This window comes from Phyllopteryx taeniolatus, chromosome 2, assembly GCF_024500385.1.
Source record: "Phyllopteryx taeniolatus isolate TA_2022b chromosome 2, UOR_Ptae_1.2, whole genome shotgun sequence".
Classification (NCBI taxonomy): domain Eukaryota; kingdom Metazoa; phylum Chordata; class Actinopteri; order Syngnathiformes; family Syngnathidae; genus Phyllopteryx; species Phyllopteryx taeniolatus.
In genome coordinates, this window is record NC_084503.1 from 17,929,661 (window position 1) to 17,952,916 (window position 23,256).

Below are 23,256 nucleotides of genomic sequence, written 5' to 3' on the forward strand. Positions count from 1 at the left end.
ATATCCTTGGGAATCTATAAATTATCTACCTAACCTACGATCTGACTTATTAATATGCAGCATATTGGGCACATACAGTATATCCCTTGTCAGGAAGTGATGTGATGCAGTTCCCACCTAGGCAATTGAATGAGACCTATTAGGTCTAGCTGACAAAGATAAAAATGCTCAGGTTTTATTAATGAAACAATTCCCTGTATGTTTAAGATTGTGATTAGTAGTAGTTTAATGCTTCAAATATTTTGGTTCCATTTTTGGCTATATGCAGGGGCAGAGCTATGTGGTGGCAAGGGCCGCAGCCACCCTAGACAGAAGGGTGGCCAGCCCGACAGCCAACCCCCACGTGTGTCTGGAATAAACAGGAAATAATTTTCTGCTTAAAGTTATATTGCCCTCCCCCACTTGTGATCGTTTTTTTAAGGGGCCATCTCATTTTGGCTGTATGCTTGGGGACATTTAGAACCACTACAAAAAAAAAAAAAAATGTGTCTGAGGTTTAAACAAGGAAGAAAGGAACAAAAGACGGATACAAAAACTGATCCTATGAAGAAGGATTCACAGAGGATTGTTAGATTCACACTGTATCTGTGTTGGGATTGCTTCAGATTAAATGCTCAAATCATGTGACTAACAATACTCCTTGTTTGTAGTTTTTTGTTATTCCTGTTGACAACCGATTCATCATGTATCTTCTCTTAGTTTACCAAGTTTCTCTTAACAAACTTTAGATAATGTACATTATCCGTGTCACCATGACAACGGCTATCTGTTAACCAAATAATGCCATTCTTGCCTCATTGCTATAGCTGAAATCTTTCTTTGAAGGTGATGGTTGATATTCCTTCTGGGATAGTTATTTGGGCATGTGTTTGCACGTAATGTGTATACAGTATGCGCATTGTGCATAGTATTAATCTCAGAATGAGCATAAACCAAGAGTACTGTATATTTTATACCTCCTTTTAACTCATCAATATAAAAAAACACATCTACATAATCATAGCAAAACTTACTTGAGTCTTGGAAGAAGATATCATTTCCATTGTATGCATTTTTCAGCTTATTGGTCATCACACGCAGAGCCATTATTTGTTGTCGAATGAATGTGTCTGGTCTGGTGATGTCCAAGTTCACTTCTGGGTTGTTCACCTGGTTGGTTAGTCCTGCTTTCACCACCTCTGGGAAATATCTGGATAGAATAGTACACAACGACACTCATTTTAGTGGCTGTGACAACAACTGTCTTCAGCTGTTCAGGTTTTCAAAAAAATTACTTGCCGTTTATTTAAGAAAAAACGATTTTAATAAAAAAAGGATAAACTGTGCATCAATACTGTTTTTTTTATCTTATGTAAAGTATTTTTTTTTAGCCAGTGTGTACAATTAGATTAATAAAATAAAAACAAATATCTATTCTATATCTTGGTTCAGTGAAGTCACGCATTTCAAGTGGCAAGGGAACAATATAAAATGCTCAGCAGTAGTTACCATTCTGACAATTTTATTTATTGTACATGTACAGTTTTGCATTTAAGAAATAATGTAAAATACACCTTGTCAGTGATGATATTATATGGAAATAATTTCATTATGCACTGTTCTCTCAAGTCTTGGCAGTTAATGACGTTTACTGAGGCAAAGCAATTGATTCCCCTTCCAGATTTAGAGTAGTGTTGAAAAACAAGCAGGAGAATTAACATCTTTTATTGCACCATCTGTGATTTTGTTATTTGCAAGGGGCAAGGGGGATCATGTAGTAAAATTATACAGCCTGTCTCTCTGGTTTGCTGTCAAAAGAAGCAAGCCAGTCTAACGTTCTGTACAACTCAGTGATCTCTACACTGCAGTGGTAGTAACTGAAGTCCACACTCCTTTGGGTATTAGAATCTTGGTGCTTATAGCAGTTTGCCATATAATCACTAACCACAGTAGTTTCCGAGTGAGACTTGATCTACTGTAGTAACACAGTATTGTTACTTTAATCCCTCGCAAAGTACGTTAACCAGACAGCTGGCCCACTTCGCTGTGGTTATGAAGAGTCCCAAAAGTCCTCACCTGGCTTTGGTGTGGCTATTCCAACACTGCTCCTCGTCAGACTCTGTCAATTTTCCATCGGCACAGATATCATCAGGTAGATTGGACCAGAACCTTTTGGACACTTTCAATTTCTCTTTGATGTCAGTCACCTGCCGCAGGGCAAAACAGAGCACAGAAAGACATTAGCATGATTTTTAGTTCACTTGTTGAAAGCTTAAGCCTCAAACTGAAGTGTTTGTGGGAAACAGGAGTCGCAGAAAATGGTGGATGCAGGTTGTTGAATTTGCTGTATTGTACAACAACAACAACATTCACAGGCTACTTAGGTGCAGCTGTACAATCTAATGACATCCAATACAAATCAGTTCTTGAAAGTATCATTCCAAAAAATTTGGGCTTTAAACAGCGACTCAGGCCTTGCTTTGCTTTGTATTGTATGTGCTCTCATGGCTTGCATTGGTTTACTCAGGGTTCTCCAAATTCCTTTCAGATCCCATAAATGTGGATTAACTGAAGACGTGAAATTGCTCATTCGGTGAGTGTGAATGGTTGTTCATACATCCATTTATTTTCTTTCGCGTATCCGTTGTCCAGCTTTGCCGGGGCTATCTTCAGGGGTTCCCAGGCCTGCCGGGAGACATACTGTATGGTCTTGTATCCTCGATGCGGAGGAGCAGCGGGTCTACTGTGAGTACCTCCCGGATGACCGTGCATCTCACCTTATTGCTAAGGGAGAGCGTGGAGACCCTGCAGCGGAATCTCCCTCTCGCTGCTTATATCTGGGATCTTGCTCTTGAGAGATGACTGCCATCGTGCTTTGTGACTGGGAATGGGCTTCTGGCAACCCCCTACTGTTTATCATGTGCGTAACTGAGTAAGTTACGTTACTTTGTCCAGGAAAAGTCGGCAATCTTGTCACTATTTGCCTTTGACAATTTAAGTCCCAAAGAGGTCTGGAAAGGTGCAAATTTGGCAACAGTGGAAGTGTCACTGAGTAAATAAGTTTGTTACGCTGTGAAACGAATAACTAACTAACTAACTAACTAACTAAAGCAATATGCTAATACGACGCAACACAACAAAATCCAACAGTTAACATCTGTCATCAATGTAGAAAGATACTGACAAAATAGTAACATTCCAGTGGCAGGAACTGTATGTACTTGCACCACTTATTTTACGTATGCCATCAAGAGAGTTTACATTTCATTTTCTTCCCAAGTCTCGTCCATTTGTATCCATATTGTGTTTGTCTTTGATTCATTCAAGAGAGACATGGGGTTTCGGCTTGAATATTTGGAACAAGTGGTCACCCGTGACTGATTCCATCTGGACTCAGCATGAAGTTTGAGTGGGTAAAACTCAAACAGGAGAGAAAACATGGTTACTCTTCATGAACAGAAGTTGTTACCATTGTGTGGGATATCATGATACAAGAGAACACAAGTTCAACAGCTCACCAATCTCAGAACCTATAACAGTCGAATAAGATCCAGTACAAGAGATGTATCATAGCCTCTGTCTTTCCAAACAATAATACTCTGACTTATAACGTTAAAAAATGTTATTATTGTAACAACAGATTGTGGTTGCAGAACTAACTTCTATGTGATAGTGAATCATCAATGTCAAATCCTGAAAACAAGTGTTTTGTCTGTACATTACAAACAGGGCTTTGCGTTAACACTTGCCAATGAGCAGTGACTGGTAACATTGCCTCTCCCACTAGCCAATTTGGCAGGTTGAGTTTTATGCGAACTATGGCAAGCGTCATGCAGGCGACCTAGAAGCACTTGTTCTTTACTTCAAAAGGCAATAACATGCATTACCCACGAAACTGCACAAGTGAGTGACAACGAGACAGGTTATTAATCAAGACGAAACTCAAGGTGCTTGAATAAATAAACCAACAGTTAACAATGAAGTGAACAATATTAAAATAAACAGGGTGGATGAACACATACAATGTCTTCGACTACTACTACTATACTGCTAGGGAAGAATTAACATGTAACATCAACAATAAAGTCTATCAATAAGTCAACTATTTTCACAAAGCCACTTGTCATGCTGGGGATTCTGGCGTCAAGTTCCTCGACACTACAATATATTTAATTGTCTTCTCAAACGGCATCCGACATAATAAACCAGGCCTATTAAACTAGCAGCCCGTTTGAAATTTGACATGGCCCGCCAGACTTTACTATTTTAATGTGACGTGTTGTAATGTAAGTCTGGTTTTCCACCACAGGTCATGACCTCAGCACCCAGCCACAGTATTGATCAGAGCAGGAAATGCATGACTCTTTTACTTGAGCTAATCACATTCAAATGAATGACTCAGAGAAGGCATTTAAAAAAAAAAAATTAAATCCTTGGCATCGATGTATCTGAAAATTATTTTTCATGAACTGCATAATGTCATGTGGAGTCCTAACAGTCAGAGCATCCACATAATATATGTATTATATAAGCGTGAATTGACTTTGATATACATGGTTTCCCACTAGAAAATTGACTTCTGCTGCCAGATTAGCTACAGATGAAAATATGAATGTTTTAATCCCTCTGTGCTGCAGGAGTAAAAATAAACTAAACAAGGTTTCCAGAAAAAGATTGAGAAGAATGATGCAGATTTTTTTCTCTGAATTGGTCCCAGGGCACTAAAGTAGAGCCCTGCTCCAGTGTGTCCCAATAGTTGTGTGTTTGTAGTGTTCTTTATTCTGTGATGAGTTAAAAGGAAAGGTCAAATATTGTGAATATGCATGAATGTCATGCATATAAGGACGTTATTCTTATCTTCTTCCTCATAATATATATACATGTATGAAGAGAAAATACAGTGTATACACACAAACACACACACACACACACACACACACACAGCGGCTGTAATAAGTATTTAACACGTCACCATTTTTCTCACTAAATATACTTCCAAGGGTGCTATCGACCTGAAAATTTCACCAGATGTTGGTAACAAACCAAGTAACCCATACATATAAAGAAAGTAGAGCAAATAAGATCAGAAATTAAGTTGTGTGTAAAAATGTGAAATGACACAGGGAAAAAGTATTGAACATGAAGAAAGGGATGTGCAAAAAGGCATGGAAAGCCAATACAACACCTAAAATTGATCAATAATCAAACAGCAATCCAGCCCCTTGTCAGTACAAATGAATATCAGCTGGCTCAGTCCTAATTGACGGCCGACAAAAAGGTCTCATTGCCAAGGTATGAGTCAAGACACATCTCATGATGGGTAAGCGTAGAGAGCTGTCTCAAGACCATCGCAAAGTAATTGTTGTGAAACATAACGATGGCATTGGTTACTGGTGTATATCTAAGCTTCTGAATGTTCCAGTGAGCAAAGCTCGTTTAAAGTTTACTGAACAACATTTGGACAAGCCAGTTAAATACTGGGAGAATATAGTCTGGTCGGATGAGAGCAAAAATGAACTGTTTGGATGCCATAATGCACACCATGTTTGGAGGAGAAATGGCACTGCACATCACCCTAAAAACACCATACCAACAGTGAAGTTCGGAGGTGGGAACATGATGGTGTTGGTCTGCTTTTCAGCACATGGTACTGGTAAACGATGAATGGGCAAATGTACCAAGACATTCTTGACAAAAATCTGCTGCCATCTATGAGGATGATGGAAACGAGGGTGGACATTTCAGAAGGATAATGATCCAAAAAATACTACCAAGGAAACTCTCAATAGGTTTCAAGGAAAAAAATAAAGCTGCTAGAATGGCCCAGAAAATCACCTGACTTGAATCCAATCGAAAATCTATGGCACGAACTGAAATTCAAGGTCTGTATAAGAATCCCACGGAACCTTCTATATTTGAAGACTGCTTGTGCGGAGGAATGGGCCAGAATCACACCAGAGCAATGCATGCAACTAGTTTCTCCATACAAGAGGCGTCTTGAACCTGACATTGCAAACAAAGGCTTTTGTACAAAGTATTAAATAAATACCTTTGTGTGTTCAATAGTTTTTCCCTGTGTCAATTGACATTATTACACACAACTTAATTTCTGAGCTTATTTGTTTTATTTTATTTGTATGTATGGATTACTTGAGTTGTTCTCAACATCTGGTGAAATTGGTGACGTGTTAAATACTTATTATAGTATATATAGTGTGTGTGTGTATATATAGTATATATAGTATATCACAATGGATATAATATCAGATAGATTACTGAAAATCACAGTGGAGTTGTTGCTGCTTACGCTTTGGGGTGAGTTTCATTCTATGACATGATAGAAGCAGGGGTCAAGGTAATATCTGCAGAGAGAAATATCTAAGAACCCAAAGGTGCACCACACGCTGACCACAACATTGAACATATTAAATATGTTTAGAAGATGGACTCTCAGCAATAATATCAGAGAGAGTTCAGGATAAAATATTTGTGTCCCTTGGCAGTTGTGATTGCAATGGGTCAAAAGGAACAAAAGCTATGCACCTTTTCTTATAAGGAATACTTCATTACCAGACTGTTTTATGTCAAAAACCGGAAAGAGACCGTTTTTACAGAAATTTTGGCAAAATTGGTTGTCATGAGGCTTGCTGGAATTGTATTTTCTTCTTTTGCTTTATTGCAAAGGGAAAAGTAGTAATGTGTTGTTGCTTGAGAGGTAGTATTTCCCAAGGAGAAACAAATGTTCTGTCTTTACAAGATTGAATTTGAGTTGCTAGACACTGACACATTAAAGACATGCAGAGATGCATCCTCCCTTTTGTGTGCTCTGTGGGGGGAAAGAGATGTAGAACTGAGTAGTGATGAGACCTGCATCGATTTACTGAAGCTAGGAAATGGCACTGATACTCCTAAATGATGATCTTATAGAATGTCCACAATTGGAACCCTGCTCTCCTTCAGAGCTGAATGAAAGAATCTGTATTCAAACCTGCATTTTATGTTTACTTGGTTTATCTTTGTGATATATTTACATTTGTTTGATGATCTTAAACAATGGGAAACAGCAAAAAAAATATAAAAAAAATAAATAATATATATATATATATGAGAAGGGGGCAAATACTTTTTCACAGCACTGTACATCTTGTGTAGTAAGCAGAAACAATTTTTCTTTTTGTTTATCTTCTTCCCCTTCTTCTTCTTCTTCTTATTATTATTGTAATTGAAAATGTGCAAACTGGGAAGATCCTCAGTGGGGAAAGATGTTTTAGCACAGCATATTCACGCTAAACAAACCATGACCTGACAAATATAAACACAGATGGATGTTTCAAACCCGACTGGTTTCATGTCTTATCCCAAGGGTAAAAATTCCATTCGGGGAAAGGATTTCACAAACAGATGGCTCCCTGTCAGGTAAACTTTCAAAGCAACTTGAGAAATAAGTTGGTTAAGGTTTTCTCTATAAATATAATAAAGACCGTGTTACAGTATATTAGATAAGCTAACAAAATACTTAGTCAGCTCTAAATAGACAAAAACTAAAACATCCATCCATCCATTTTCTGTACCGCTTCTCCTCACTAGGGTTGCGGGTATACTGGAGCATATCCCAGCTACCATTGGGCGAGATGCGGGCTACACCCTTAACCGGTCGCCAGCCAATCGCAGGGCACGTATAAACAAGTAACCATTTGCACTCACATTCACACCTAGGGGTTAGAGTCTTCAATCAACCTACCACACTTGCTTTGGGGATGTGGGAGGAGAAAGCCCAGAGAAAACCCACACAGGCATGTTGAGAACATGCAAACTCCATACAGGCGGGGCCGGATTTGAACCCCGGTCCTCAGAACTGTGAGGCAGATGTGCTAACCAGTCGTTCACCGTGCCGCTTAAATTAGCCACAAATGCAAACATTTTTACAGTGGCAGTTAATCACTAATACTATAGGGATGGGAACAACATTACAATGGTGGGAGTACTGTATTACAGTGTATATTTGGGTACACAAGACTTGACAAAAACCGAACTGTTTGGATGCCATAATGCACATCACGTTTGGAGGAGAAATGGCAAAAATTGAAAAACAAGCAGCAAGTAACTGGAGAATCTATTTAACTCAATGTATATTATACAAGGTTGGGCTGCAGGATAATGAAAGGTATTTCATTTGAAGACCATGTGGCCAACAACAGAAACGCCAAATCAGAGGAGAGTTGTTCTGCCCACAGAGTCATGTTAGAGCAATGTTAAATACATAAAAGTAATTAAATTGTACTTGGAACATCACAAAGAACATGAAAGTGAGAGGAACTGAAAACCCTGAGTGCATTGTTAATCTCATGGCATTACTGGGTTAGCTTTGTACACAAAGAATTAGAGTAATTTAGTGCATAGTAGTAATAGTTTTCTAAATCGGATTTCCTTAGTCACAGTGTCGCTTATTTCAACTTGCCTGCTGACCCATGCCGATGAGGAAAAGCCTTTACTCTGGCAAAGTGAAGTTGTCACCTTCTTTGCCAGGTTGGATGGTTGGATGCGTACTTTGTTACAGGGCAACTGTGAGCCAACAGCTGGATGATGAACAGGCAGTGGCATCCTGGCAGACAAGCTCCTCAGGGCTAAGGCAAACATGTTTGATGGATCACCTGTTTGGGTCCAAAGGGCCCAAATTTTAAATTGCTCCCCATTTAGTTGGAAAGTTGTAATGTCATAGGAAGATTGAATGTCAGCTGCTATATCTCTCCAAGATGCAAAGAGGAGTATTTACTATATGGTACAATTTATGAATGTGTGCTGTACTCAACTCTAGTTGGTCATAAAAAAAAGTCTCATCAACCTAGTTGCCTGTATTTTTTAAAATCAGTATTCAGTATTTTTGGGAGCATAAAAAGCAGTATTGCCCATTTATTTCTGACAGAAAGTGCAGACTTACTTAATTTCTCAGTATAGCCCACTAAAATGATTGTTTAAAATAGACTTAACCCTACGCCTCAATCTGTTTGGTACATATTTTTCTGTCAGACATAATGTTAAGTATCTATTGTCAGCAAAAGATTTTAGACTCCACGAGTCTAAGACTTATTATTTAAACTTTTATTATGTAGCATCTCTATGCATAAGAAGAGCTGTATAGATGTGGAAGAGGAGAGAAAAACAACTGCAGCAGCCTATGTTGTCTACAAAATAGTGCTTCCTTTTTCCTAACATTTTAAGTTAGTTTGTCTCAGTGAGGTTTATGAAAGCTGAGACAGAAGCCACACAGAGATGACAACACAAAAATGATAACAGTGGGTGTGAACGAATGCCATTACGCTTGAGCAGATGAGACAGAAAATCTATTACGCAGTTTTTTGTGCTAACTCAGTCAGAATGTTATGATTCTGTCAACATAAAAACATGCTTGGCTCCTATGGCACAAGACTATAAATATGACTGAATAGCATCAGCCTCTGTCTTCATACACGCAAGCAAACAAAGTAGAGTGAATTTCAAAACTATACAACAAACTCAATGGCTTGAGACTTTGACAAATCCTGCTGTGCCCGACAATGAAGAAGCGGTTTCTCTATAATTGGTGTCTACACACCTATGTAGTATTTTGTCTTCATTCAACTGCGTGGGTGTGAATCAGTTGAGGTAGACAATGCAGACAAAGCTCAACACTTTTTTTTGCCCCAGTTTCTTTCTGTCAGTTGAAGATTGCAATGCTAATTCATTTGGAAATCTATTGGAAATGAGTTTAATGGGAAGGGCAGGCAGTTAATTTAAGCAACTGTGTAAAGAAATGAAGGACGAACATAAAAACTCCTCTAAAGTGGACATAAAATGTAAAAATGCCCGACCTTAACTGTTGGAATTAGAAGAAATACCCTCTTGTTAAAATGGCTTTTAGAGACATGCAGCCAGAATACATCAACTTGTTAAAATTACATTTTTTACATGAATGATTAAGAAGGGATTTGGCAACCAAAATATTTTTTCTTCTTTCTTGTATTAAATATGATTAACATTCTTTTTTTTCTTTCATCTACAACGAGCTCACATACTTCCTGATATCGCAGCCAAGATGCCACTAGGTGTTTTTTCACTTCTCCCTCAGCACATTGTCATGTTTCGTAACCCCAACAACACACTCACACTGCATGTTATCTCGACTTCAATACTGGTCAGCATGCACAGTACTGTAAGAACAGTATACTTAATTAGCAAATCAGTGACATTTTGGTCTTAACACTTACTCTCTTTTTGCCCCCCAATCTGCACCTAGTTTGGGACTCTTAAATGGAAAAACTGATCTGCAGGCATTCTATGAGTTTAATTAGGACTGAAGCTCAATCCATCTAAGGCACAGCTAATGGTTTTAAGCAATTTGGCTATGTTGCCATTGGTCATTCAGTAATTGTCAGTTCTGTCTACACTTCCATTGAGCAGCAATAATTTCTCAAAGACATTACTCTTACCATTTCTGTTCTCACTTAATAAAGTTAAGAATGCACCCTGTTCCCTGCAAAAGAATTTCGTAAAAGCTTATCGGATATTTTTTTTCTTCTTTGTCCTCTTAGTACGATATTGACTTCAATCATTAATGGGCCTCCAGTGACTCACTTCGCAGAGCCAAAAATTCAAATCTCGTTGTAGGAGAAAAAAAAAACAGAAGTTTAGTCTGTCTGTTTGAAGGATGCTCGTTTGCGTCCAAAGCACTGTCAGACGTGTCAAATGTATGGTCTAGTTCTTTGTGTAATGCATGCAACGGACACTGTATATTAGACTCAGAATTTAATTTCCCTCCAGGGAAACTATGTAAACATGCGGTCAAGTGCCGCATTGGACTGATATCCATGGCCCGCATGTTGGCGGAAACACTTGAGAAGAAGCTAAATGCACAGTACTTTGTCTCTTCGGGCATTGGGGAAAGAGGTTTACTCACTGAATGGGCTCCAACAGCTTGTCTCTGTTGCACGAGCGAACTAAATGACAACATAATGATTGATATCTTAAGGAGATTATAGACTACTGAGAACATGATGATGGATATTGTATTCCATTTCTTCCATTAAGCCATCCTAAATTCTACACTGCTCCTATAGGAATGGGTCTATTCCAAATATAATGTGATCTTTTCTAAATCAAAAGCAAACGTGGAGCAGCAATTTCATTCAGCTAAATTCTATCAACATGAACATCTGAGATTTCAAGTAAGACACACTCCAAAATCAAATATAATTATTTAAACTGCCTGAAACTGAGATCATATGCAAGGTTAAAAAGTTCACTTCACCCAAGTTACTAACATGATCTAATTCCAAATTGTCACGCTGACCTCCATCAATCTACATATTCATGGACCTACCTATACTGTATGTGGCTGACCTAATTCACTCCCACACTTCTACTGAATATAGGAGGTGGGATAATCTCAATTTCCTGTGCCGGTTGCTCCCCTCTGAGAGCCACTGTCTGACAGCCAACTCTGGAGTGCTGTGCTCTAACTTTAAAGATACACTAATGGTATTTTATTTGACACATGAACAATGTGCGATGAAATTTGACCTCTGCAATTATCCCATCCCTGAGGAATGGGTGGCTACAATTGTGTGGTACTGTATTCAGAGATCAAATTCTGACCTTTTGTCAGAACCTTGGTCAAGGGTTCTGGATAGACTAACTTTCATGGACATGGGTTTTGTTGGGGGGGAGAAAGAGCACCGGGCAGAAAAGCCCATGCAAGCATTAGGATAATGTGCAAACCCCACACAGAAAGGCCTCACAGTGGGGTGACTACTTACTGTCAGGCAGCAGTGCTAACCACTCTTCTATCACCACCAAAATCAGAGGTTCATAGTCAACAGGACATCCCAAGTTTCGGAACACTCAAAATTTTTTGATCAAATCTTAAATGATTTTCTTCATTCTCAAATCCAAAACTGTAAATGTGGTAGCATTTAAAAATAGTAATGAAAGCTAAGACGTACTGAATACCGTGTCAAACTTAAGATACTCAATATTATGTGGATTATAGGCCACATGATAGGTGACCTATGGTGCACTTGAGACCGATCTCAAGACCACATTTTGAAGGTCTTGGCATTGTCTCGAACTTGAGTCCCAAAGGTCTTGGTCTTGTCTTGGTCCCGGACTGGCCAGACTCAGGATTTTCTGTGGAGACCAGTCAAGAGCAGCACTGATCTGATTCTTCAACTTCATTAATGTGATAATGAGAAGAATTTGGTAAAACAACAAACACCTTCAATTGATGTGTTACTAAACCCCCCACCACCCCGTAATGACTGCACCCTTTGTGGCATTGTTACTCAGCACAACATTTCCACTAACTCAACGGAAATTTAAGTTGGCAATGACTTCATATGTAAAACAACATTCGAAAGAAAACACTGCGGTGTGCAAATTCTGCAGTCTTAACCGGGGACAACGTCGAACTTTAAGCCGGCATCTCGAAAGAACACAACCACAGTTAAGCTAACGTTAGCTGTAAATGACACGAGTAAATCTAAATGTGTTTTTCTGAGATTAATATTTCTGGAAGAGGCTTTAATTCCACCGTAAATTATCTTAATTTTAACAGACATGTACTTTATAATACTTATAAGACTCCAATTTATTCCAGTCAGACTGAATTGGCTATTTTCTTTCACTCTTTGTACCGAATGAGACCCCACCGTGCACGTTAAGGTCACGAAATGCTGCAGTCTCTGGTTTCATAAGTCCAACCAAGCTCTTCTTTAAATCTTCAATTTTAAATATTTTATATTTTTGCTGGTTGTGTCTTTGAAAGAATTGCAAACATTGTGTTTTTGTCTGTTAAATGTATTTAAAAGAAAATTTAAATGAAAGAGAGAATGCCCTCGTCACAGTCTCAGCTTGTCTCGGTCTTGGTCTTGACTCGGTCTCGACTCCCAAAAGACTTGTCTTGGTCTCGGTCAATTTTGGTCTTGGGCAAGTCTTGGTCTCTGATAGAGTAGTCTTGAGCGCAATAGACTCACACTCAACAATTCATACAGGGCCTCAGCATGCTTGACACTTAAGTCTGATTCATTTGCCTAGTATGAGCGCTCTCATCTGGATTCACATGATACACTTTGCTGTCCTCAGCATGCTTGGAAGAGGCCTACCATGATTTCTCATTCACCGGCATGAGCTTTGTTATATTTCATCATGTCTTGCCAGTTATAAATGATAGTCCCTTTGCATAATAGAAACAAACTCAAAATAGGCCACAAAGTATGATTGCAGTGTTACGTGTTGTATGATGAAGAGCTGGCAGTGTGAGTGCAGGTTGACGGAGGAAGGTATGCTCTGTGATCTGTCCCAAGCCCAGCATGTTTTCCATAACTGACCCAATGTGGGTGCACAAATAAGGTAAAACAGGAAGGTAAGAAGAATGGAAGTCTTACACTGTGTTGCATTGTCATCCAGACACCCCTCTAGGTGAAGAAGGAGCAGAAAAATGAAGAAGACAAAGATTTAATTGGACACAGGTTGAAGAGACAATAATGGAAATAGATACTCAAGTTTGTGGACCTTAACGTTAAATGATAAATGGAGCTACTTAATAAATCAATAGAACAACCTCAACTCAACTGTGTAGTAATTATCAGATCTACTGCCATCAGATTTGATTAATGCTCTTTTTTTGCATTAAGGGAGAGAAATAAACATCTGAGCACCCTGTCTAGCATCCATCCATCCATTTTCTGAGCCGCTTCTCCTCACTAGGGTCGCGGGCGTGCTGGAGCCTATCCCAGCTGTCATCGGGCAGAAGGCGGGGTACACCCTGAACTGGTTGCCAGCCAATCGCAGGGCACATAGAAACTAACAACCATTCACACTCACAGTCATGCCTACGGGCAATTTAGAGTCTCCAATGAATGCATGTTTTTGGGATGTGGGAGGAAACCGGAGTGCCCGGAGAAAACCCACGCAGGCACGGGGAGAACATGCAAACTCCACACAGGCGGGGACGGGGATTGAACCCCGCACCTCAGAACTGTGAGGCTGACGCTCTAACCAGTCGGCCACCGTGCCGCCACCCTGTCTAGCATACATTTATATTTACGCAAAATGGCTATGTCATTTGGTTGAAAAGGAAAATTATTTAGCAAAATTTACTATATGTGGTGGAGAGGCTTACCAAAGGCCTCAGAAAAAATTGCTTCATGAATGCAAACTTTAGTCTAAAAACATACAAGACCATTTTCATATATTTTCTCCCTGCTTCCAATTATAAGCACCCTCAGATATTGTCAGATGAGTGATACTGCAACAAGTTACCGTAGTTGCAGTTTACAGTACAACCACTGCAGATTTATCTTTTTATTTTTATTTTTTTTTGTGATTCAGAAATGGACAATGCACATGCACATGAGAAAAACCTATCAGTGTGATGTAGGTCAGTTCTACATCATTACAATAAAAAGTCTTTAATTAGAATTTAAGTATAATTATCTTGTCCTAATACATACCAGTCGATCCAGGCTTGTCTCTATGGCTGTGGTTGGCTTTTCGTCAGGAGTATAAGGTCTGAAACGAGCACTAAACACATCCGAAATGCCACGTGCAGACCTACCTATGCCTGAAGGTTTTGGTGGACCACAACTTTGAAAAAACTAAAAAGAGAAAACACAATAACTGAGGAGATATAACTACATAAATCCAAATCAAGTCCAAAAGACACTGATAATAATAAATTCACTTATTACAGCAGGAAGCCAATGTGAATATGAAGACTTGAAAAGGATTTGTCCACAGTGGTTGTTTGGTACAGTATGGTTTATATTGATGAACTCTACCTTGCATTTACACCTCTGAGGGAGAGAGATAATTGTGTTATATGCTGTGTCAATAGTGTAACATTATACGAGAGTCATGCTCAAATGATAATAGGAAAATATTGCTCATTATACCATACTGCTCTGCTTGGTGAAAATGAGGCATCCATGACTTCACCTTTTGGGAAGAAAACTGCTCTGAATGAACAACTATTGGACAGGGACTGGAGAGTAGGTTTTAGAGCAATGCAAAAGTATAGCCAAAAGTACAGTGGAGAGGAAGAAGAAGTGGAAAACAATAAATACTTGAACCAGCCATCAATCAGTCTGAATTTGTCATGGTGCATTGTGAGACTAGATTGTTTGATAACTGTTGACAACATAGCCTCTGCGGGGCGTTCAGATCCGAACAAACAAATTCAAATAGCAAAACCCATCAGCCTTTGTGGCCTCTCTGCTGGCCCCCAATTCAATGTCTTCTGGAGCCACAGGGCTGTTATGACAAGGGCTCTCTTTTGTCTAATATTTATCAATCCTTCTTCATGATTACAATTTCTTATATCCTGTGCATCACACTGACAAAGTGATTTTACACAGGTCAGTGCCACTGGAATGAAGGAACAATGCAATGTGAATTTCTGAGAGATCGTAATCTCAGTTCAATCTTTTAGCCAAGCACAACCTTTCGGGAAGGGAGCCTCAGGTGCATAGACAATGGCTGAAGTTATAAATTGCAGCCACTGTGATATGGGGAAGAATGGGACCTCTTATTCATACTGACCTGTGTGAATCTCTGGGAGATGGGCTTAAATACACCAGAGAGTAAAAGTTGAAATGAAACTGGCCTTTTGATAAGATTTTTATTTGCAGCTTTGAATTTTTCTATTCCAAAGATGGATGAGCAATTTGAACCCGAAAGAGGTTTAAGAATAAATTAGCTTCTATATTTGCAGGTTAAATAGATGTCATCTCATTTAAAAGTGAATCTTGAAGGCATTTGTGCTATTTCTCTCATCTAAAAATAAATCAGCTGATAGAAAATTATTTTTATTTTTTTTATGTATTATGTATTGTCTGTCCCATGTTCAAATCATCCACTATTTTACCATTCCAAGATAAAGTAAAGCAGTGTTTTACTTGCATTATGAGAATTAGGTACTTTTAGATTTTTTTTTTTTTTTTTAATGAAATGAACTGTGGAAAACACATTTTGTATTTCATACAAGTTAAGCAAAAAAAAATCCAGAAATTTACCTTTGCTGACAGTATCTTGTTGTTGTCCTGCATGGTCATGATGGCCTCAGAGATCTTGAGGTCAATTGGCTCAATGACTGCTTCAATGTGAAAAGGTCCCTGCAGCCTCTCAGCCACCAGCAACATGGCATCTGTCAAAACACAAAAAAACTTGTAAATTAAAGACACATAAAACATTTGTCTATCCACGACAAACGTCAGCCCATAGTCTTTGGACGTTGAAGCAGTAAAATTGACAATGCAAAACCCATGGGATGTTCCTGCCCCAGCAAACCTTTATGACATCATTCCAATTAAGCAAATAAAGGCAGATGTACTCTCTAAGGCTGGCAAGTGCCAAAAAACCAAAACGATACCTTTCTGTGCCTTCATCTCAGACACACATACAGTAAATTTAAGAAAACTATTTGTAGATACAGTAGGTACAATGAGTGTCTATTTACGGTACTTTTTTGTAAATTTATTTTTTTACATTATATCATGCCAAGGCGGGCACACGCACACAGTCACACACAACATTAACCCTTAAAAAACAGGTATGTCATGGCGGCCATACATGCACGCACACACACACTCACACATACACACACACACTCACACATGCACACACACAGAGACACACACACACACACACACGCACATTTTATCTATTTTTTTCCCCTCAATAAAATGAAGCTGTCAGTCATTTCCAATAATATCAGTCCATTTTGGAGGAATTGATAAATAACTAATTGCCTTTGGAACACCCCTTTTTCATCGCCAACTTCGACATGAGCCCCATGGCTTGGTGTGACCTCAGTGGCAGAAGTGGAGACCCAATTCACTACATACTGCAGCTAGTATGAAAAGAATAATTCACTATACTATAAAGCAGTAGTATTAACTCATATTTTCTATATCGTAGCTGGTGGGGGGAATCTCCTCACCTCCAAAATGACAACTTTTTAGGTAATAAATACAAATGACAGCTTGCTTGAGTTTCCAAACACTGCTTTTTTCACATTGGTATTATACCTTGTATTGCTGTCCTATATCGTTGCACTTTCATATGAAGAACAGCTAGCACCCCAAAATTATGTTCAATCGCTAATTTAATATGCTGAAAAATCGCTAATTTATTAGTGTGTCATCGATAAAAATGATACAAACACGATGGGCGAGTGCCACATCCTTGCAAGCCTCATGAACCAATCATATACATGGCTTAATATCCCAAAACTGTTACCAATCATCACCAAAATTAATGTGGACATCTCTACTCATGGCAACTTCACAACAATTGGCTCAATATTTTGGATTTCATGGACATTAGAGCATTGTCCTCTCTCACGATAGAGAAAAAGCTCAACATGTCCATAAAATCTCAAATATCAGATTGATTGTTTTAATATTTTCAGAGGTGTAAGTGGGCATAAAAACAGACGTCCACAAAGATTACGGTGACAATTGATCGCAGTTTGTTATGACAGCCAGCGGTGTGCCCGCCAAAGTCCATGTCTCTCACACAATGCCACCTACAGAAACGCCTTTATCATCCATAGGAACTCTTTTCAAAATTTTTTAGAGGCATTTATGGTGCAATCAATTCAAAACTGATCTGAAAAATCCAGTATATGCGGAAATCAATCTGCAAGAATTACAGTAAATCATTTGTGGGGGCTAACACACGCATCCCCCCTCATAACGCCAACACTGATTTTACATAAAAATCACTTGGTATATGATCCAATCAACAACATGCAGTATTTGTACATTGCACAGGAAACATTCTCAGTGAACCATCCATTCTTCCCAACAACATTCCAAATAATGTTTTGTGATTTCAATCAATATCCAAACAAAAAATTTACCCACCTGAATACCACGCCTCATTTTCTATGAAACATGTTATTAATACGTTCATACAGAGGAATGGTGAACAATTGATTGTGTTTAAAGAGGGGATGAAAGCAATATTTGACATACTGCAAAATGCCATGAACGTCAGAAGTGATTGTTAATAGCCTCTTAATGCGTCACTAAGGTGTTGGCTTGCATCATGATTATTTTCATAACTATATGTTTATATGTACATTATATGATTTTGATGATGTAATCATCTTAGTTCGTCTTAAATCAAAGTTTATAAAGAAAAGCAATAGTTTTGGACTGTATATGTTGTGTATAATACAATAAATATAATAATATTAATATAATGTAATTTCAATCTGCTTGTACTTTCATGACAGTTAATAATCTGAGAATTGCCTGTATAGTTAATGAAGGTTTAATGATTCCAACATTTTTTACTCTGGAAGAAATTATTCCGAATATAATTAATTTCAAAAGGAAATATTTAAACATCCGACCAGCAACATGGAACGGATTGTGTTTGACTTATGTTTGAGGATATGCTGTCTCAACTACAGTACTGTACATGAATTTGTGAGATTATTCTATTCTTTAGAATCAAATGCATATGACACAGCCTGGATGGATTTTGAAGTACAGTAATGCTTTTGGAACGGCTTTATGTTGAACAGAGGAATGAGAGTCATGATAGGATCCCCTCCTCTGTCTCTTAGTAGCTACATCTTTAAAGAGAACTCTTGTTTGTTTACCCTGCAATCTGAAATCGAACGTGATGGTGGGTTTGATTTCCATCAGGAGTTGGCTGGAAGTCAGTGCAGGGGACCAAACTGAGTCCGATGCAGCTTTTAGCCGCCTATGTTATGTTTGCAGTTGCTCGAACTGTGTGATAGAAAAGTCTCAGGGGAATTCAAAGAGAGTTGAGGAATATTGGAGGCAGTTCTTTGATTCATTCTATTAAGGCCCAATGACCAAAATCCTGCCTGCAATTCACTGGTAACCAGTCTAGGGTGTATCCTAAGTCAACTGCATAGGCCCCAGCTCACTTGTGACCCTAAATTAAGACAAGCAGTATAAAAATCGGCGACAGGCTCAGATGAGTGAAAAATACTGTATGTTTACTGGATTATGAGCATTTCATTTGCTTTTACTTTTATCCATCCATCCATTTTCTACCACTTATCTGAGGTTGGGTTGCGGGGGCAGTAGCTTTAGCAGGGACGCCCAAACTTCCCTCTCCCAAGCCACTTCATACAGCTCTTCCGGGGGGATCCCGAGGCGTTCCCAGGCCAGCCGACGGACGTAGTCTCTCCAGTGTGTCCTGGGTCGTTCCGGGGTTCTCCTCCCGGTGGGACGTGCCCGGAACACCTCACCAGGGAGGCATCCAGAAGGCATCAGATGCCCCAGCCACCTTATCTGGCTGCTAAACTGGTACTGCTGTTTTCTTCTATCGTTTAGCTTTTCTGCTACAGTTTGTCCGGATATTCAGTAAGAGTAGCCAAAAACAGGATTCTGTAATTACACTCATTCATCACTTGTCTTTCACCTCAAAAATACACTCCTGTTAAACTCACATTATCTAATATATTTCAATTTTATTGGCAATTTGTATCTCAGATTAAGTGATTCCTAATTGTGATTGGATTAACTTCATCGCCGTCTCCACTGCAGCCACCAAGGCCAAATGCACACATGCACAGAAACTATGCACAGTAAATAAAAATGGCGTTGGTAACAAACAAATGCTAAAAATCACTAAATATATTTTTTTAAGTAAGAGCGGCGTGGCAGCTGTTGCGGCTCTTGTCAGAATAAAGTGGTATGCTATTCTTTGAACAGCCCTGTTAGATATATACAGAAAAAGCAGCAATTGCTGGAGCCTGCAAAGCCAAAACCAGTAACAGAAAATGGTCACGATAATGAAAACAGCTGTTCTGACTTTAAATAGAGGAAGACTAATCTAAGTTATCTGTCATGTTACACACTTCTTTACTGAAAACTAGTTTGCATGTTCATTTATCTGTTATAGTATTATTTATAGTATTACAAATTCTGTTTGGTTCTAGTTGTAGTTTTGACTATTAATATATATGAAATGATATTAATGATGATAGAATAACACCATGTGACCATATATGAATTTTGTAGATACTCCAGGAAGGGTGTCTGTCCTCATATTTTCACAGCTATCCAGAGCCCTGCTGAGAAGGGGGGACAATATTGGCTTCAGTTCTCAGGGTCTAGGGGGTTGTGGGGAGGTAAGGTTACACTTGGAAGCAAGTCATGTAATTAAAAAGAAATGAGCAAATGAAATCAATGAGGATCATTTACACTGTCGTGCCAAAGGACTAAACAGAGGGCAACATAACCCTATATTCTAATTAGAAAAAACTAATGTGTGAGATGCAAAATGATACATGAAAAAGCAATAGTCTTAACAAATACTTATTCAAAGACGGATGAAGATCATTACTTTGATTGGATATCTTATTGTTGCAGCCATTTATGTGGGGTTGGGGCTGGGATGTGATGTGATGGCAGTGGCTGTAAGTGCGCTGCTGTGTGCACTCAGAGCCATATTCTCCCATGTGCTTAAGTCAGAAAAGGCATGCAGCTGCGCACTTTTCTGGCAGTGTGCAGTCTCCCGTCAACTCAAACCTGTCATTTACGCACCCTCTTGGCACGCACTCTGGGTGGAGTAACCCAAAATGTGGGCTTTCTCTGTTAAATTCGGATCTTGAGATTCTCCAGTGGACATGAACTTTTCCTCTTCCTCACTAAGTTTAGAAAGTCTCCTCCTCCATGAAGGTGAAACATCATATTGCACGTTCTGATTCACTTCACTGCTCCGACTCGGCAATTAATATTCAAGTACCTGCCCACTCAACTCAACTTCGCATGACGCTGCATCGCGACAGCCAATCGGTTTTGAGAATACACTCTGTCACTCAACATCCTCAAACAAAGGCGGACACGGTGATCGTTGCGATTTGTGGGCACTCCTGCTGAAAAATGAGCCGGCCTAGAGAATGGTGAGTAAGGAGATCGGTAAGTACTACATGTATATAGCTATCGGTTGTAGAAGCGAATACATGTTTGGTGTGTACGCCATATTCAAATTAAGGTAAACTGATCCAATCAGTTCAAAGCTTATTTACATATTGAATATTAATGAGTCCAGCTGTCTCATCTGCAAGGCGTAAAAGACCAACTATGATACCTTGAAAAACAACATCCTGTGCATTTTCAACCCAAATTATCTTGAAAACAGCATAATAGGACATCAAAGATTACAAAAAACCCCAACAAACAAACAATGGCATAGGACCATTAAGTAACTCACCCACTGTGTGTGGCACATGGGGAGTTGGGCACATGGGGAGTTGGGCACTACAGCAGGCACACCCCTTTTTCTATTGATGGACCTCCAAACATGCTTTCAGTCATCAGCATGGTATTCTGATTAAATTGCAAAAACACAATGCTCTTTCAAATTATCCTGTAAGATGAACGGTGGACACGTCTCACTGGCAACGAGATATCTGCAACGGAAGTTCTTTTCAGATTTAGTGTCCTATATTTTCCATCGGTTTTCTATGGCATTGATAAGTCTCAGGAAAACTCCATCTTCCTCGATTTACAGGAAGGTGCACAAGCCAGGCGCGTAAAAAAAACCACTAATGCAAAAATGGCAAAAAAAAAAAAAAAAAGGCAAAAGCTCAACCCTGACCACAGACATGCTATGTGAGAAAAATGGGCTCAAATGCTGGTTTTTCATCTGTACGAGGCTGAACTATTGGCTGTACTACACTGTTGTACTTTACTGTACAAGTATACAATTCATCCATCCATTTTCAACACCGCTTATGCTGGTTAGGGTCACGCGGCGCTGGAGCCGATCCCAGCTGACTTCGGGGGAAAGGTGGACTACACCCTGAACTGGTCGCCAGACTGTCGCAGGGCACATATAGACACGGACAACCATTCGCACTCACATTCACACCGGCACTGAGTGGGAACTGAACCCACGCTGTCCAAGTGTGGGGAAACTCCAGACACTAAACAAAACTTGACAACTCGACAATGATGTTTGTCTGTCAGAAATAGAACTGATTCTCATGCAGTGAGGAATGGGGGGGGGGGGGGGGGGGGGGGGGGGGGGGGGTGGGGAAGCAGCAGTATGCCTCATCATGTCTCTCTGAGGTACTTTAACAAGGGACTGACAAGACAAATGATAATGATGTGTCCGTCACAATGCAGAGCTGGATATATTTGTCACAATGGCAGTTGATGGATGGTCTGGTATCACACACCGAACACACGTACACAAACACACACACACACACACACATGCACGCACAAGTGCACTCACGCACGCACACACACATGCACGCGCACACGCAAACGCATGTCACACATACAAGCAAGTGAATTCAGGTTTAGGGCTGGTATAAATAAGAATTTTAAAAATCTTTTTAATGTATTTATTTTTTTTAATCTGCTACAGACACCGCACATGAAAAAAAAAATCTGGCATTTAACAGTTTTGGTCGTATTGTGTGTGGTGTGCTCCCACAATCTCAACACAGAACACCACACATAAAGATTCTGTTCCACCACAGAACTAGAAAAAAGTCTTCCGAGGCAGAAATCTTGCGTGCTCACAGGTGATCTCACTTCCGGGTATGCGCTGAGTGTTGCCAAAGGCGGGAGTATTGTAGAATGGTGACGTCCTCAATAAAAAGACTTGCTCTGGAATACTTTTTGCCATCTGGTGAATCCACTTCTATCCAAAAAAAACGACATCAATCAGGATATGTATAATTTTGTTTATGGTCGTTTCCATGTTTCTCAGTTTGGGCACTTCTTTGATTGGCTACATTCTGTTCCACGTCACAATTCATGGTGGGTGTCATTGCTGGCAGAGATGTCGGCTTTCCCCACACATAAATATTTTTGGTCAGGAAGGGGCAAAATCTTGACAAATACAGCCCGATGGTCTTGATGTGTGTACTGGGCCTTTGTCAGTTTTCTGCTTGTATCTAACATGGCAATTACTTTTTTGACAATTGAAGACAACTGTACAGTACTGGGATTCTTATTTCAGAGAGCTATTTGCATGCCATTCATCTGCAGCATGTGATCATGTATGTAAGTCACATAACAATGTGAAAAAAAATCACAAAAGTCAAAATTGCTTCAATGAAAGTAAAAATAGTTTTTTTCAGTCTCCCCATTTATTCTTAATGACTGGACTCTGGGTATAATGTACTCTTACTAGTTGTATTTGTCATTGGTTACAAACACAACATATCTGGATGAAAAAAAAAATCAGATTACATTCTAAGTAAGAATGGTTATTTCAAATGCTGCCAACAGATTC

General features: G+C 39.3%; 1 protein-coding gene across 3 annotated transcripts in view; it reads right to left on the reverse strand.

Moving 5' to 3' along the window:
- The window catches only part of gpc6a (glypican 6a), a 132,124-nt gene that overhangs the window by 4,430 nt on the left and 104,438 nt on the right, over positions 1 to 23,256 (reverse strand). For 2 of the 3 annotated variants that reach the window (XR_009786747.1, XM_061763498.1), the window contains exons 5-9: positions 16,026 to 16,156; positions 14,466 to 14,609; positions 13,398 to 13,427; positions 2,056 to 2,186; positions 1,014 to 1,189 (exon numbers count right to left, since the gene is read on the reverse strand). Coding sequence is in view for 2 of the 3 variants with exons in the window: in XM_061763498.1 (XP_061619482.1) it covers positions 1,014 to 1,189; positions 2,056 to 2,186; positions 13,398 to 13,427; positions 14,466 to 14,609; positions 16,026 to 16,156 (612 nt within the window). In the remaining variant the exon portion in view is untranslated. The remainder of the gene's footprint in view (positions 1 to 1,013; positions 1,190 to 2,055; positions 2,187 to 13,397; positions 13,428 to 14,465; positions 14,610 to 16,025; positions 16,157 to 23,256) is intronic. The other variant, XM_061763513.1, reaches the window with a different exon arrangement.